General features: G+C 50.5%; 1 protein-coding gene across 4 annotated transcripts in view; it reads right to left on the reverse strand.

Moving 5' to 3' along the window:
* SEMA3F (semaphorin 3F) overlaps positions 1–16463 on the reverse strand; it is a 155585-nt gene that overhangs the window by 102205 nt on the left and 36917 nt on the right. For all 4 annotated transcript variants that reach the window (XM_077451534.1, XM_077451532.1, XM_077451535.1 and 1 more), the window contains exon 2: positions 14867–15003. In XM_077451534.1, coding sequence (XP_077307660.1) covers positions 14867–14975 — 109 coding nt within the window. In that variant the 5' untranslated portion in view covers positions 14976–15003. The remainder of the gene's footprint in view (positions 1–14866; positions 15004–16463) is intronic.

Here is a 16463-nt window from a genome sequence, read left to right on the forward strand (position 1 = left end):
CATTTGTTCGCCTGCCAAACACACCAAAGAAGCTCTAGAGCCTTTTTTGAGGCATGGAGCGCCCCCTTGCATCTTGGTGCATGTGTAGCACTTTTGCTGCACGACATTAACTGGCGCAATGCATGTTTGCTGCACGTTTTTTTTTTTAAATACGCAACAAAAACTCACTTTTTCTATGCAGTTTGTTGCACATTCTGGGAACGCCGAATGTGACTGTTTCGCGGGCTTCCTGATCGTGTGATTGGCTGTGATGGTGTCCTACCAACGCCATCATCGCTGTATGACTGGGAGCTGTCAATGACAGCGCTGTCACAGTGAACACATGATCAGAAGCCTGTCCTGGCAGCTTCTAATCATCACTGTATGACTGGAAGCTGTTGATGACAGCGCTGTCACAGTGAACACATGATCAGGAGCGAGCTCTATCATCACTCAGTCCCCCCCCCCCTTAATTCAGTCTGCAACATTATAAGCTTGTAACAAGTCACAAAGCGAGAGGTTGCAGCAGGGGGCAGCCAAGATCCAATCAGCAGGGGCCAGCCAAGATCCAATCAGCAGGGGCCAGCCGAGATCCAATCTGCAGGGGCCAGCCGAGATCCAATCAGCAGGGGACAGCCAAAATCCAATCAGCAGGGGCCAGCCAAAATTCATTAAGCATGGGCCAGACAAGATCCAATCAGCAGGGGCCAGCCAAGATCCAATCAGCAGGGGCCAGCCAAGATCCAATAATCATGGGCCAGCCAAGATCCAATCAACAGGGGCCAGTCGAGATCCAATCAGCAGGGGCCAGCCGAGATCCTATAAGCATGGGCCAGCCGAGATCCAATCAGCAGGGGCCAGCCAAGATCTAATCAGCAGGGGCCAGCCAAGATCCAATCAGCAGGGGCCAGCCAAGATCTAATCAGCAGGGGGCAGTCAAGATCCAATCAGCAGGGGCCAGCCAAGATCCAATCAGCAGGGGGCAGCCAAGAACCATACAGACAGTCCAGAAAGGACCCTGGGTGATGCCTGAACAAACATGGCACTGTCTTTCTGGAGAGAAAAGCAAATGAAGGCATTGTCAGGGCCGAGTACTGCGATCTCTGTGTGAAGGATATATATATATATATATCTGATGACAGGTCCACTTTAAGGGGAACCAAGCCTAGGACCTCCATGCTAACCACAAGGCCATTGTGCCGCCTGTTGCAGTATTTGTTGCTATCGCTGTTACTTTAAGGAATCCTCCAGCATGTGCAGATGATTTCCGCACTCCATATCACACCATATGTGGAGTATTAAGTCTCTCAATATTACAGCATATGCCGGGGATTACCCCCAGGAACAGGATTCCATATGTGGAGTATTAGAGCGGGCCGCGCGGCCGAGGTACGCCGCCATATGTGGAACGTTCGGGAACACATGCACCGTATTACCTGCAGATACAATGTTACCTCCAGGAATATGCCTCTTTATTGCCGATCACTGGAAGGTTTAATGATCGGGAGGGAGAAGCTGACAATCTGGGAAAAAGGGGGGGGGCAGGGGAAGCGATTGTCGGATTCAATCGTTCTGTAGAGACGGCAATTTAAAAGCAATTTTGGAAGTGGACCAAAAAAACAACGGCGAGCTTTCTGGGTGGTTCCTGATTTCTGGGGAATGTTTACTCTGTATAATGAGGATGATGTCATTTCATATTGGCGAGGACGCAATGACGTCAGCGACAAATAAATGAGCGCGAATCGAGGCGACTGGGCTGGGGAAGCGGTCACCCTTATCCTGGGATACCAACCATCCCAGAAAAACGTATTTTTTTTTTAAAAAATTATTCGGTTTGTAGATCTCTCTGTGGTCGGTGTACCTGTAGGTGCGGCAGAGAGCAGACGGGGAGAGGGAAGGGGGCCCTTGATTTGCCTAATATCAGGTTGGGGAAGGTTGGTGAGCCACAAGCCGCTCTTAGTGGGAGAAGAGAAAGCCCTGAGATTGGCAGATAATTATAACCACTCGCACCGCGGCTGTCATGGGACCCCCTACACTCACTCATTACCGGAGAGGAGGAGGGGGGGGGGACTACAAAAGGGGGGGGGGGGGACACCTTGCCATTGTAAGGGTGGAGGGAAAAAGACAATGCAGCCGAGAAAGAGAAGGAGCAGATGAGAATGCTACAGAGCAGGGAAGCTGGCAATTTGGGGGCCCTTGTGCTCCTTCTCTGTGGCCCTTAAGGATAAAGTAAATTATGTTCTCCAGTAGATACGATATGCTTTATGACATCGTTTTACAGCCAAACAGTTCCAGAAATGTTTTATGGCCCCCTTTAGAAATTGCAAATTGCATTTTTTTTTTTTACTATAATGTTAAAGGAACAGTCCAATTAAAAAAAAAAAGTGCATTTGTTACATTATTGCATTCAAGTCTGCAGAGCATTGCAACTGTGATCATTACATCATAGCCACCCCCCCCCCCCCCCACACAGGTCTGTACTAAGGAAGCAAACATTGGACTGCAAGTAAGTCACTGTCCTGCTGCCAGCTGTGATGGAAGATGGGACTTGTAGTCCTCTTATTCACTTTATTGCATTGAAGTCTGCAGACCATTGCAACTGCGATCATTACATCATAGACCCCCCCCCCTCCCCCGCATTGTTCACCCCCCCAGGTCTGTACAGAGGATGCAAACATTGGACTACAAGTGCGTCACGGCCCTGCTGCCAGCTGCAAAGGAAGATGGGACTTGTAGTCCTCTTATTTAAATGATAGCATTGAAGTCTGCAGAGCATTGCAACTCTGATCATTACATCATACCCCCCCCCCCCCCTTATTGTTCACCCTCCAGGTCTGTACAGAGGAAGTAAACATTGAACTATGACTGTGCCATGGTCCTGCTGCCAGCTGTGATGGAAGATGGGACTTGTAGTCCTCTTATTCACATTATTGCATTCAAGCCTGCAGAGCATTGCAACTGCGATCATTACATCACATGCTCCTGAATTGTTCACCCCCCAGGTCTGAATGGAGAAATCAAATATTGGACTACAAGTCCGTCACGGCCCTGCTGCCAGTGCGAACTGCTGCGATGGAAGATGGGATTTGTAGTCCTCTCATTCACATTATTACATTCAAGCATGCAGAGTATTGCATCTGTGATCATTATGTCACATGATCTCACATTATTTACCCCTAGGTCTGTATGGAGGAAGCAAACATTGGACTACAAGTGCGTGACGGTCCTGCTGTCAGCACGATCTGCTGAGTCCCTGGGCTGCGATGGAAGTTGGGATTTGTAGTCTTCTTATTCACAGATCTTTCAGGATGATGGGACTGTAGTGTTAGGGCCAGGCACAGCTGCACTAAATTCAAATAACACCAACCCGGAGGTGCGCTTTGAAGGTTGGAGAATTCGACCATGCTTTATGGTGCACCCTAAGGCACTGTGGGAGGTTGTAGGACACTGTGGAAGCTGAGGGCTCTCTATGGCCCTGGAGGTATTGGATGCCACTATAGGAAGTTGGGGAACACTATGGGAGCTGGGAGGTACTGTGTGAGGTTTGGGGGTACTGTGGAGGCTGCCATGGGAGATTGAGGAACACTATAGAAGCTGGGAGGTACTGTGTGAGGTTGGGTGGTACTGTTGAGGCTGGAGGCTCTCAGGGGTCCTGGAGGCTGCTATGTGAGGGTAGGGAACACTATAGGAGCTGAGAGGTATACTGTGTGAGGTTAAGGGGGGGGGGGGGGTACTGTGGGGGCTGAGGGCTCTCGGGGGTCCTGGGGGCTTCTATGGGAGGTTGGGGAACACAATGGGAGCAGGGAGGTACTGTGTGAGGTTTGGGGTTACTGTGGAGGCTGCTATGGGAGGCTGAGGAACACTATAGGAGCTTAGAGGTACTATGTGAGGTTGGGGGAGGGGGGTGATACTGTGTGAGGTTTGGGGGTACTGTGGAGGCTGCTATGGGAGCTTGAGGAACACTATAGGAGCTGAGAGGTACTTTGTGAGTTTGGGGGAGGGGGGTGATACTGTGGGAGGTTTGGGGGTACTATGGAGGCTGCTATGGAAGGTTGAGGAACACTATAGAGGCTGGGAGGTACTGTGTGAGGTTGGGGGGTATTATGGAGGCTGAGGGCTCTCAGGGGTCCTGGAGGCTGCTATGGGAGGTCGGGGAATACTATGGGAGCTGGGAAGTACTGTGTGAGGTTGGGGTGTATTGTGGAGGCTAAAGGCTCTCAGGGGTCCTGGAGGCTGCTATGGGAGGTTGGGGAACACTATGGGAGCTGGAAAGCTCTGTGGGAGGATGGGGGGTGTTATGGAGACTGAGGGCTCTCAGGGGTCCTGGAGGCTGCTATGGGAGGTTGGGGAACACTATGGGAGCTGGGAGGCTCTGTGGGAGGATGGGGGGTATTATGGAGGCTGAGGGCTCTCAGGGGTCCAGGAGGCTGCTATGGGAGGTTAGGGAACACTATGGGAGCTGGAAAGCTCTGTGGGAGGATGGGGTGTATTATGGAGGCTGCTATGGGAGGTTGGGGACACTATAGGAGCTGAGAGGTATACTGTGTGAGGTTAAGGGGGGGTACTGTGGGGGCTGAGGGCTCTTGGGGGTCTGCTATGGGAGGTTGGGGAACACAATGGGAGCAGGGAGGTATTGTGTGAGGTTGGGGGGGGGGCTGTTTGAGGTTTGGGGTTACTGTGGAGGCTGCTATGGGAGGTTGAGGAACACTATAGAAGCTGGGAGGTATTGTGTGAGGTTGGGGGGTATTATGGAGGCTGAAGGCTCTCTGGGGTCCTGGAGGCTTCTATGGGAGGTTGGGGAACACTATGGGAGCTGGGAGGCTCTGTGGGAGGATGGGGGGTATTATGGAGGCTGAAGGCTCTCTGCGGTCCTGGAGGCTTCTATGGGAGGTTGGGGAACACCGTGGGAGCTGGGAGGCTCTCTGGGAGGATGAGGGGGTATTATGGAGGCTGAGGGCTCTCAGGGGTACTGGAGGCTTCTATGGGAGGTTGAGGAACACCATGGGAGCTGGGAAGTACTGTGTGAGGTTGGGGGGTATTGTGGAGGCTGAGGGCTCTCTGGGGTCCTGGAGGCTTCTATGGGAGCTGGGAGGCTCTCTGGGAGGATGAGGGGGTATTATGGAGGCGGAGGGCTCTCAGGGGTCCTGGAGGCTGCTATGGGAAGTTGGGGAACACTATGGGAGCTAGGAGGCTCTGTGGGAGGTTTGGGGGTCTGCAGCTGACTGGAGGCTTGGGAGAGAAGAGGCCCAACAGTGGCCAAGGACCTACTGCTATAAAGAATGAATTCTACCAGAAAGTAAATCGGGGGATGAGGAGACACAAATATGGCAAAAAAGTAATAGAGCGACCAGGAAGATTCCACGTCTCTATCAGAATATACTAAATGGTTATTTTACAACAACCGAGAGATAAGCTTTGTGACGGATCACTCATCTGCCAGCCGGAGGCCCTCAGAAAATTCTCCGCCGAGCGAAGTGTCATTATTTCATACTTAACGCCGCCGTTCTGCAATATTTGCGTTTCTGGGGAAAGCCGCCTGGCGGGCCGTGGGGTTTAGCGATAATGCTTCATTTCATTGCTTCCATGTAAGATTTATTATCCTCAATCTCAATGTAATTGTTCACAATTCCGCTCGGCGCGGAGAGCGGTTTGAATGGGTTTATTGTTTTGTCGTTTTTTTTTTTTTTTTAATAAGAGCAGCAACATCGGAGGTAATCTGAAATCACAATATGAATATTACAATCGCCTGCATAGGCAGCGGCTGTGCGCACACACCGAGCCTTCCAGGTCACATTTAGAATAGAACTCCAAGCAAACAAGAGAAAGCGCCCTGAATTCTGTGTGTGTATTGCAAAATGTTACATTTATTTTACAATATTCTGATACAAATTATCTGCTGGAAACATATTATCTTCCCGTAATCATCTGTATACTGGGAGTGATGCTCAGACAGGGCCGTGGATAAGTGGGTACCAGCAGACCTCCTGTACAGGGTCCAGGTCAGCAGGAAGTCCAGGCAACTGTGTAAATTGGATGTGGGCAGGGAGGGTGATTGGTACAGTGGGGAATGGCAATTACTGGGAAAATCCCTGTATTGCTTTCTCTGCAGCAGCTGAAAGCTGGCTTCTTCTCCTCTCCCTTCTGCTGGCTTTCAGCTGCTGTAGAGAAAGACCATACAGGGATCTGTTCTAGTAATGTGCCCCCTCCCCCGCCATCAGGGCCATGGATAAAAGGATATCACCAGGCTTCCTGTGTGGGTGAATCTGATGTAGGCAGGGAGATTAGTGGGGCAGGGTGGCAATAACTTGAATCAATCCCTGATATGATTTTCTCTGCAGCAGCTGAAAGCTGACTTCTTCCCCTCTCCCTCCTGTCGGCTTTCAGCTGCTGCAGAGAGAGCCATACAAGCAGGGCAGGACTTAGGGTAGTGAGGGCCCCTGGGCTTGAGTCACTTTCAGGCCCTACCTTCTATACATTACCATATTTATTGACGTATAACTCGCACCCCAAGTTTAGGAGGGAATTTTAAGGAAAAAAACTTTTAGGAGGGAAATTTAAAAATGGCGCCGCTGAGATACAGAGTCCTGTGTATCTCGACTGCTCTCGGGTCCTCTTGGTGGCTCTTAGGTCCTCTTGCAGTTCCGAGCGGAGCTGAGAATACTCGGCTCAGTTCACAGTCATGCCCACTCCCTGTGTTATGTCCATCATAGGGCGTGACTTGGCGTGACTGTGAGCTGAGTACACTCGGCTATGTATCTCGGCGGGGCCCCCTATCGGGCCGGGCCCATGGGCTTGAGCCCAGTGAAGCCCAATGGTAAGTCCAGCCCTGCATACAGGAGATATGTTCCAGTAATCGCCCCCCTGCCATACCAACCACCCTATGCACCATACATTTCCCCCTGCTGCCCAGGCCCTGTGTGCCCCTCCCCCCTTCCACCGTGCTTCCGGCTTCCCTCCTCTCCTTCCCAACAACAGCAGCTGCAAAGACACAATAGGATCCTGCAGGATGGAGAGTTGGGAAAGGGTCCAATAAATATGTCACATTTACCAGCCCTTTCCTTTCCTGAATGAACAGAATGAGTGATCGGTACCAATCACTCGCTGTATGTTTGTTCTTAACTGAAGCATAGTAAATTATGTTTATTTGGAGGGGGGGAGGGGGTAGGGTTGGCTTTATGTGGCCCTGTGGTTTCTGACAGCGGTCGTGTGCTCAGACTGAAGTACCTGCACTGTGGCACAATCTGGCTCTGCTGGATCACTTGACCTCTTATTCTAAAGCTGAGCATACACGGTCAGTTTTTTTTAGGTTCATCAAGGTAGAGAAGGTCCTCTGTTCGCTCAGACCGCCTAGCCACTTCCGGACTGCCTGCGTTGTTATACGTCGGTACCTTGATGTTGAATACCATTGTTATGGCAGTAGATAGCTGACATAAACCCTGGTATAGTCTTAAATGGCAGGCGGTCCACTTTCAGATAAAAGTGGTCTCCTGTGGCGTATTCGCCATGGGATCACTTTTTTTGACGGTGGGAGAGGTGCCCCCCGCTGTGGTCTCCGCCGCTTACCATGGGTAGCGGTGGAGACAGAGACACTAAGTTGAGTGAAGGAATGACGGCCCCCACTCGACTCAATGGCGTTGGATGATGAAAGCGACGCCGAACGTCACTTCCACCCAACAGCCTTAAACGAAAAATTATTTTTTTCTTAGTTAAAAAAAAAAAGAAAAAGAAAAAGACTTTTTATTTTTTTATTTTTTTTATTGCATTTAAGTGTAAGCAGAGCCGGTGCTACCACTAGGCAGAGTAGGCAGCCGCCTAGGGCGCACTACCCCTCAGGGCGCAGCCAAGGCCTCTGTATCATGCCTCCAATCCCCCCGATGTGTCCTGCTGAGCGCCCCGCTGTTCCCTCGCTCTCTTCAGAGTAAAAGCTCACAGCGCCGCTTCGGGACTCCTTCACTCCAGCCTGTTCCTCTGGAGCGGCGCTGTGTGTGCGGCTGGGGGGCGGGGCTTGGTGGAGATCAGAGCATCGAGAGGTGCAGCATCTGTTAGCTGACCTGCCAGCCAGCGGGGACACCAGAGAGCAACACCGCCCAGTGCTGAGGAGAACCTGGATGTGATGGTCCATGAAGCAGAGGTGAGGAGGAGGGTGGATCCTCCCTATCTACAGCTAGCTATGTGTGGGGGGTGGGGGGTGAGTAGTGCAGGAAATAGGAGTCAGGTAGGTAGATCAGTGTGTGTGTGTGTGTGTGTGTGTAATGGTCAGGTAGGTAAGTGTATTGTGTCAGGTAGGTGAGTCAGTGTCTCATCACCAGTGCTGCCTATGGGTCAGGTAGGTAGGTCAGTGTATGTGTAATGGTCAGGTAGGTGGGTCAGTGTGTGTGTGTGTAATGGTCAGGTAGGTAGGTCGGTGTATGTGTAATGGTCAGGTAGGTGGGTCAGTGTGTGCGTGTAATGGTCAGGTAGGTAGGTCGGTGTATGTGTAATGGTCAGGTAGGTGGGTCAGTGTGTGTGTAATGGTCAGTGAATGTGTAATGGTCAGGTGGGTCACATATTGCAAAGGGGGTGGAGTCATGGGCAGAGCCAATGGGGGGGGAGTGGCAAAATGAGGTTTCGCCTAGGGTGTTAAAAATTCTTGCACCAGCGCTGAGTGTAAGTGTGAGATTTGAGGTCTTTTTGACCCCATATCTCACATTAAAGAAGTCCTGTCGTGCTTTCTTTTCTATTACAAGGGATGTTTACATACAATTACAGTCCAATGTGCACGCAAGTGACACAGGGTGGTACAAATCTTCGATACCGGTTAGCGGTGTCACCTTTCTGCCTGTGCAGTGGCTGGGGTGTTTCAATTATGGAACAAAATGACAAATAATTTGGTGGATGAAATCCCTACATATGGCTTTTGAATGTGTTCTTAGCAGTTTAGCTGGAGCCGCACTTAAAGGAACGTACGCAGGTGGCCGATGTTTAGCTCTCCTTTGGAAAGAACTCTCTTTCCCGTCACGCTGATCTGACCGTTTCAATACTTTGCGTCACTGACCCGGAACAAGTATGCAGAGCAGGTGTCCTGACCCCGATCCGCCTTTGCTTTCAGATCGAATATACCAGAGGAAGCATTTTCAGGAGCTCAACAAAAAGGCCTTCACATTTCTACCGGTCTTGGGTTTCCTTTCAATGAGCTCAGCGATTCCTAAAAAGACTAATGTAGGCGCTCTTCCTTTCACCGGAGTGGCCCTACTCTCAATGTGTTTGTAGCTAGGATGTAGCCAGCTCGAGCTTTGTTCATGTTATCGGGGATTGTTGGGTTCAGTGGCGTAACTAGAACCTTCAGGGCCCCGATGCAAGAAACCATGAAGGGCCCCCCTGAACCCCAGCCAGGGCCCTTCTCTCCGAGTCCGGCGGTGGAACTCCAGGGCGTGGTCACAGGTATGGCCTTTGTGAGCCCTGTAGTTCCACCACTGGTATCAGTAGTTTTTTTTTTTATAATTTTTTGTTTACATTTTTAGGTGCCCCATTGGGGGACTGTTCCTAGGCAGGATGGGGTCCCCGTCCCCAGAAGAGATGAGGTTCTTTTCTCCAGGGCAAATGAAGTTACTGTTCGGGGGATGGGGTCCTCTCACTCACCATGACCAAGCTGTAGGCCACGCACTCATCCATGTTGGCCTGGGCTCCATCCAGTGTGCTGGACGGGCGATCAGCATATCTTCCAGAAAGACCTTTCATCATCTGTGTATGACGGGGGAGGAGGGGGGCTGGCAGACAAGCCTGCAGTGTCCTCTGGGGGGCTCTCATAGGGCTGCACTGCATCTGTGTGCTTAAAGTTTGTTTACCCGGGAGAAGTATGCAGTGCAGTGTGGGCCGGACTCAGGGGGGGGGGGGGGGCGGGACTCTGGCTGGGGAGAACAGACATCGGACTGAGCGGCAATGCATGGAGCAGGAGAGGGGTACTCTGAGGAGCCGGCAGAGGACACAGGTCATGCGGGGAATGCACAACTAAAGAGCAGCCACTGTGGTAGTCGAGCATGGAGCTCTGCTAGTCACCCTCCACCTCCAGCCACCCGTGTGCATGGTGCACTGGTAACCCTAGTTGCCTATGCTGCTGCTGGCCATATGTAGAGGGGGCTGCATGGGCCCCCTGCATCACAGGGCCCAGTTGTGGTCGCGACTGCTGCACCCCCTATAGTTACGCCCCTGGTTGGGTTTCTCCTGAACTCAAGGGAGTGTTCCCCAACTGAGTGAGAAGATGCAAGGAGGGGGTTGATTTACTAAAACCGGAGCACTCAGAATCTGGTGAAGCTGTGCATGGCAGCCAATCAGCTTCTAACTTCAGCTTGTTCAATTAGGCTTTGACCATCAGTCCCTGTTCACATCGTAATGATTTGATATGTCAAATCTCATGCCAAATCGGCACCTATTGCCGGCAACTACACCGTCTGAATCGGTGCAACGCCGACTTTGCGGCACCGCAACGATTCCCAAAAGTAGTTCCTGCACTACTCTTGGCGACTTCGATAGACATCTACGCTTGAAACCACACAGATGTCTCTCAAATTGCCCCCGAACTTGCATTCGGGGGGGGGGGGGGATTTACTCAAACTGGAGAGTGCAGAATCTGGTGCAGCTGTGCATACAAACCAATCAGCTTCCAGGTTTTATTATCAAAGCTTAGCTGACCAAGCTGAGGTTAGAAGTTGATTGGCTACCATGCACAGCTGCACCAGATTCTGAGTGCTCAAGTTTAAAGAGGAGCTGCACCTAAAAAAAAAATATTAAAAGCCAGCAGCTACTAATATTGCAGCTGCTGACTTTTAATAATATCACACTTACCTGTCCCAGGTTCCAGCGATGTCGGCGGCAGATGACGAGCAATCGCTCGTCTCGCTGCTGCCCCCGCCGCCATCCTCTGTCAGGGAATCGGGAAGTGAAGCATGAGGGCTTCACTGCCCGGTTCCCTACTGCGCATGCGCGAGTCGCGCTGCGCTGGTTCCCCGCTGTGTCTCTGGGAACTGTGTGTTTCCCAGAACACAACGGGGGGGCGGAGCGATGCGGGGGTCTGCGGCGGTCTGGCCGGAAGTGGGTGCAGTTACCTGGATTATCCAGGTAACTGCACCCCCCTCCCCCCCGAAAGGTGCCGATTGTGGCACCGGAGGGGGGGGAGGGATAATACTAGCGGAACTTCCCCTTTAGGGTGAAGAACCGCTTTAAGTAAATCTCCCCCTCAGTGTGAACCTAGGCTAAAACCTGGAAGCTGATTGGCTACCATGCACAGCTGCACCAGATTGTGCACTCTCCCGTTTTAGTAAAGCAACCCTAATGTATTGGGTTATGAATCTTTATTCTACCTTGGCCAACCACTGAAGGGTTTATGCCAGTGAGGTGGGCATAAAGCTGTGGTTGTCAACTTAAAGGGGGCCTCCAATGCGCCCTCTGACATCGCCAAAGGTGCCAAACATAATGTTCAATATCTGTAATGCTTGAGATGACTGTCATAAACTGCAGACCTAATAGAGGAAATGAGGGTCGGGGAGTGTAAAGACAGAATAGGTTGTTGGCTGGCGATCTGCTGCAGAAGACAACAGGAAAACTGGGAAGATGTTACATGAGGCTAGTAGAGATCAATACTAATAGCCTTATCAAGTTCCCATTTCAGGGACCCTACTGCTGAGGTCTGAAGGCCCCACAACCGCATGTGGCCCTTGGGCCGCAAGATAGTCACCAGAGGCATAAAGGGTCCTTGCCCTGCCTGCTGAGGATATGTGGTTAGAAATGTCCAGGCTTTGCCTACAGGGAAGTGGGTTCAGAGGTTCTAGCCTCCTAGGTCTATTGCCTGGGAAGGGTGTAACTGCAGAAAGGTCCAGTATTTGCATCTTAGGCCATTGCCTGAGAAAAGAAGGTGAACTGAGTAGAGTTCCGTTCAGATAGTTGCCTATCTTGGCTTAAAGGCCCGAAACTGGTCTGTGAGTGAGGTCTAAACTGGTCTGTGGCAATGGCTGAAGGCACATTAAGTTAGTCACCCATCTGAGCCTGCAAAGGTCTACATTAGCCTTTAGCATAGGCAAGGAGATACTACCAAATGTTAATGCTGTTTTTGGGTATCCTGTACTCCAAACTCTTTCTCCCTAGACGAGCCCTTCTCAACCAGGGTTCTTCTAGAGGTTGCCAGGGGATGCCTTTATAGTGCCTGAGTGGTTCTGGAACCAATACCACTTGGCAAAGCCACCAGCAGCATGACACCAACTATCTTTTTAGCTGTCTGTAAGGGTTAGATTCTTCCTATTGACCATCAATTTAAGAGGCATTTTCCCACTGGCCCCCAATACGTTTTAGTAAGGGTTCCCCAGAGAACTAAAAATGATGTTAGGGGTTTCTTTGGGATGAAAAGGTTGAGAAAGACTGCCCTAGATAATAAAGCCAATATGTTTTGCAAAAGAAAATTGGAGGCTTTGAAGACCAACTGTTGCTAGTGGAGGGGTGGTAAGTGTCTGGTCCAGCTACAGGGTGGGTCAATAGCAAGAAAAACAGAAAGGTCCAATACGTGAGTCCAGAGGTCCTAGCTTCCCAGGCAGCAGGTTGTAACTGCAGAAAGGTCCAGTAATTGCTTCTTAGGCCTTTGCTTTGGAAATTATGGTGAAGCCAAGAAGAGTTCTGTTCAGCTACTTGCCTGTCTGGGCTTAAAAGTCCAAAACCGGTCTTTGAAATAGGTCTGAAGAGTCCTAAACTGGCCTGTAGCAGAGCCTGAAGGCACCTAAAGTTAGTCACCCATCTGAGCCTGCAAAGGTCTACATTAGCCTTTAGCATAGGCAAGGAGATACTACCAAATTTTGATACTGTTTTTGAGTATCCCGTACTCCGAACCCTCTCTCCCTAGACCAGCCATTCGCAGGGTCTTTAATACTGATTGGGCCCTGGACAAACAATTTCTTGGCCATCCCCCATCATTACACAGGACCCCTCCCCCATACTACCCCATCATTACACAAGACCCTCTCCCCCATACTACCCCCATCATTACACAGGGCCCCTCCCCCTTACTACGCCCATTATTACACAGGACCCCTTGCCCCCATACTATCCCCTTCATCACACAGGACCCACTCCCACATCATTACACAGGACCCCCTCCCCCACACTACCCCTATCATTACAAAGGACCCCCTACCCATACTACCCCCATCATTACACAGGACCCCCTCCCCCCACACTACCCCTATCATTACACAGGACCCCCTACCCATACTACCCCCATCATTACACAGGACCATTTCCCCATACTACCCCCTTCATCACACAGGACCCACTCCCCCCCACACTACCCCTATCATTACACAGGACCCCCTACCCATACTACCCCCATAATTACACAGGACCATTTCCCCATACTACCCCATCATTACATCCCCCCCCGATACTACCCCCATCATTACACAGGACCATCTCCCCTCTCTCCACGGACCCCTGCATTGCCACCCCTCGCCAGCAGTCTCACCTTCATTGTGTCCAGAGTATGTCAGATGAACACCAGGCACACCCCACCAAACCCTAAAGAAGTTCTTCAGTGGGCCGATGACTTGTCGGACATGGTGAAGGAGAGGGGTCAGTGTGACTGTGCCTGGGACTGACAGGCGCTCTCCCCGGACAAGTTGTACCCTACCAAGCTGGCCAATTTCCACACAGGCTGCAGACATACCACCCAACTAATCATCAGCGCCCTCAACATTTAATTGTGCCCTCTTCTACTAAGTGATAACCAAATCCACTTATCAACTATTTGTGGGCAGCAGCTTTTTTTAAGGGGCATCGTTTCTCTCCTCCCTTTTGCCCCTTGTTGAAAATGGCCCTGTCTGTAAGTCTCAAGTGGGAGAACCTGGGGTGTTGGGAGACCCTATCCAGAGCCCAGGCGTGGGCCGGCACAGCAAGAAGCTGTGAAAAAAAGCTAAGTGAGGCTTAGGAACCCATGGTCCCAGGGGCCAGTGTAAAGAACAATGATACTGTTGAAGGAGAGTCAGGTGGCCTGGCATTTTTTTTTTGTTTTTTTGCTTGTTCTGTTGTGTAATGCTGAACCCCTGATTGGACTATCTTTTTCTTTTTAATAAAAGTAGGGTGCCGTGCCTTTAAACAGCAAGTTGGGATTGACGTGGACTCACTTAAAAAACGCTCGCCGCATTGAGTCTAATCACCCCCCCCCCATATCACAACTTATGTAAGGCGGAGAAATGTTGGTGGGGGGAGGGGAATACTGAATATTACTCCCTGGATGCCCTCGTTCCCTTTATCCCACTGCCAGACGAGGGGGCTGCTGGTGGTCTCGAAGGCCTCCAGTTGGGTACCAACATCTGGAAAGATCCCTCAACTCCAATCAGAGCAGAACATGTGCTCCGATGCTCACAAAGTTGGAAAGTTTACAGCAAATAATAAACATCAAAAGAATATTTCCAAATACCGCTGAGCGTTCCTCAGAACTTATTTATAACAATCAAATTTTGTTTAACTGATGTTTTCCAATGATAAACTCCAATTCCGCACACATGGGAGCGTTGCGTAAACATAACCCGCATACACAAAGAACCGTGACAGCTAGAAGATATATACTGCGTCGCGTGACATTCACCGGTATATATCTGTACATCACAGCTCAGGAGAGCCAACAGAGGAGGCCTATCAGTCTTGTAAATTAGATGACGGCTATGAGAAAATCTCTTCCCCCCCCCCCCCAGCACACGAGGGGTTATCTATGATAGGCTGGATAACCTGCATTGATTGCGCTAACCCTCCTTCCATAACTTCCTCCTCTCCTCCGGGAAAAGATCCCACAGACTGGCTGAGAAATGGCCATAACAAATGTCAGATTAACTCCTTCAGCTCTGCGGCGTTGATTTCCAGAAAACATTCTTACCTCTGAAAGAGAGCTGCACCCGTGGGGTTGGCGGAGAGAATTCCTTGGCAGTGGCGTAGTACAAGGTTAGCAAGGCGCTGGCCAAGACTAGCAGGTCCTGGGGTTGCATGGCGCAGGGAATGGACAATCCAGGCAACCTGGGAAGAGAGGAGAAACAATGCGTCATTAATTAAAAAAATCCAAATAGTAACATTTTTATTTAGAAATAAGGAAAAAAAATATCACATTTGGATACAATCACCTACTATGTAACTATGTAAATATAAAACGTTATAGTAGGGAGGTCTCCAAACTTTCTAAACAAAGGGCCAGTTTTCTGTCCTTCAGACTTTAAGGGGGGCTGGACTGTCGCCAGTGAGGGTAGAAAAGGTCCCAACATCAGTAGGAATAAACAATGCCCTATCGTTGGTGTCAGTGGAAGGAATTGTGCCCCATTGTTGGTGTCAGTGGGAGGAATAGTGCCTCATAGTTGGTGTCACTGGTAGGAATTGTGCCCCATTGTTAGTTTTCACTGGGAGGAATTGTGGCTCATTGTTGGCGTCACTGGGAGGAATTGTGCCCCACCGTTCGTGTTCTTGGGAGGAATTGTGCCCCATCGTTGGTGTCATTGGGTGTCAGTGGGAGGAATTGTGTCCCATCGTTGGTGTCATCGGGTGTCAGTGGAAGGAATTGTGCACCTTCATTGGTGTCCTTAGGAGGAATTGTGCCCCATCATTGGTGTCCTTAGGAGGAATTGTGTCCCGTCATTGGTGTCATTGGGAGGAATTGTGCCCTATTGTTGGTGTCTGTGGGAAGAATTGTGCACCTTCATTGGTGTCAGTGAGAGGAATTGTGCCCAATCATAGGTGTCATTGGGAGGAATTGTGCCCAATCATAGGTGTCATTGGGAGGAATTGGGCCCAATCATTCGTGTTACTGGGAGGAATTGTACCCCATCGTTGGTGTCAGTGGGAGGAATAGAGCCTCATAATTGGTGTCATTGGGAGGAAATGTGCCCCGTTGTTTGTGCCCTATCGTTGGTGTCAGTGGAAGGAATTGTGCCCCATTGTTGGTGTCAGTGGGAGGAATAGTGCCTCATAAGTGGTGTCACTGGTAGGAATTGTGCCCCATTGTTAGTTTTCACTGGGAGGAATTGTGGCTCATTGTTGGCGTCACTGGGAGGAATTGTGCCCCACCGTTCGTGTTCTTGGGAGAAATTGTGCCCCATCGTTGGTGTCATTGGGTGTCAGTGGGAGGAATTGTGCCCCATCGTTGGTGTCATCGGGTGTCAGTGGAAGGAATTGTGCACCTTCATTGGTGTCCTTGGGAGGAATTGTGCCCCATCATTGGTGTCCTTAGGAGGAATTGTGTCCCGTCATTGGTGTCATTGGGAGGAATTGTGCCCTATTGTTGGTGTCTGTGGGAAGAATTGTGCACCTTCATTGGTGTCAGTGAGAGGAATTGTGCCCAATCATAGGTGTCATTGGGAGGAATTGTGCCCAATCATAGGTGTCATTGGGAGGAATTGTGCCCAATCATTCGTGTTACAGGGAGGAATTGTACCCCATCGTTGGTGTCAGTGGGAGGAATAGAGCCTCATAATTGGTGTCACTGGGAG

This window comes from Lithobates pipiens, unplaced genomic scaffold, assembly GCF_037356315.1.
Source record: "Lithobates pipiens isolate NorthernLeopardFrog02 unplaced genomic scaffold, aLitPip1_a1.2 Scaffold_23, whole genome shotgun sequence".
In the NCBI taxonomy this organism is placed as follows: Eukaryota; Metazoa; Chordata; class Amphibia; order Anura; family Ranidae; genus Lithobates; species Lithobates pipiens.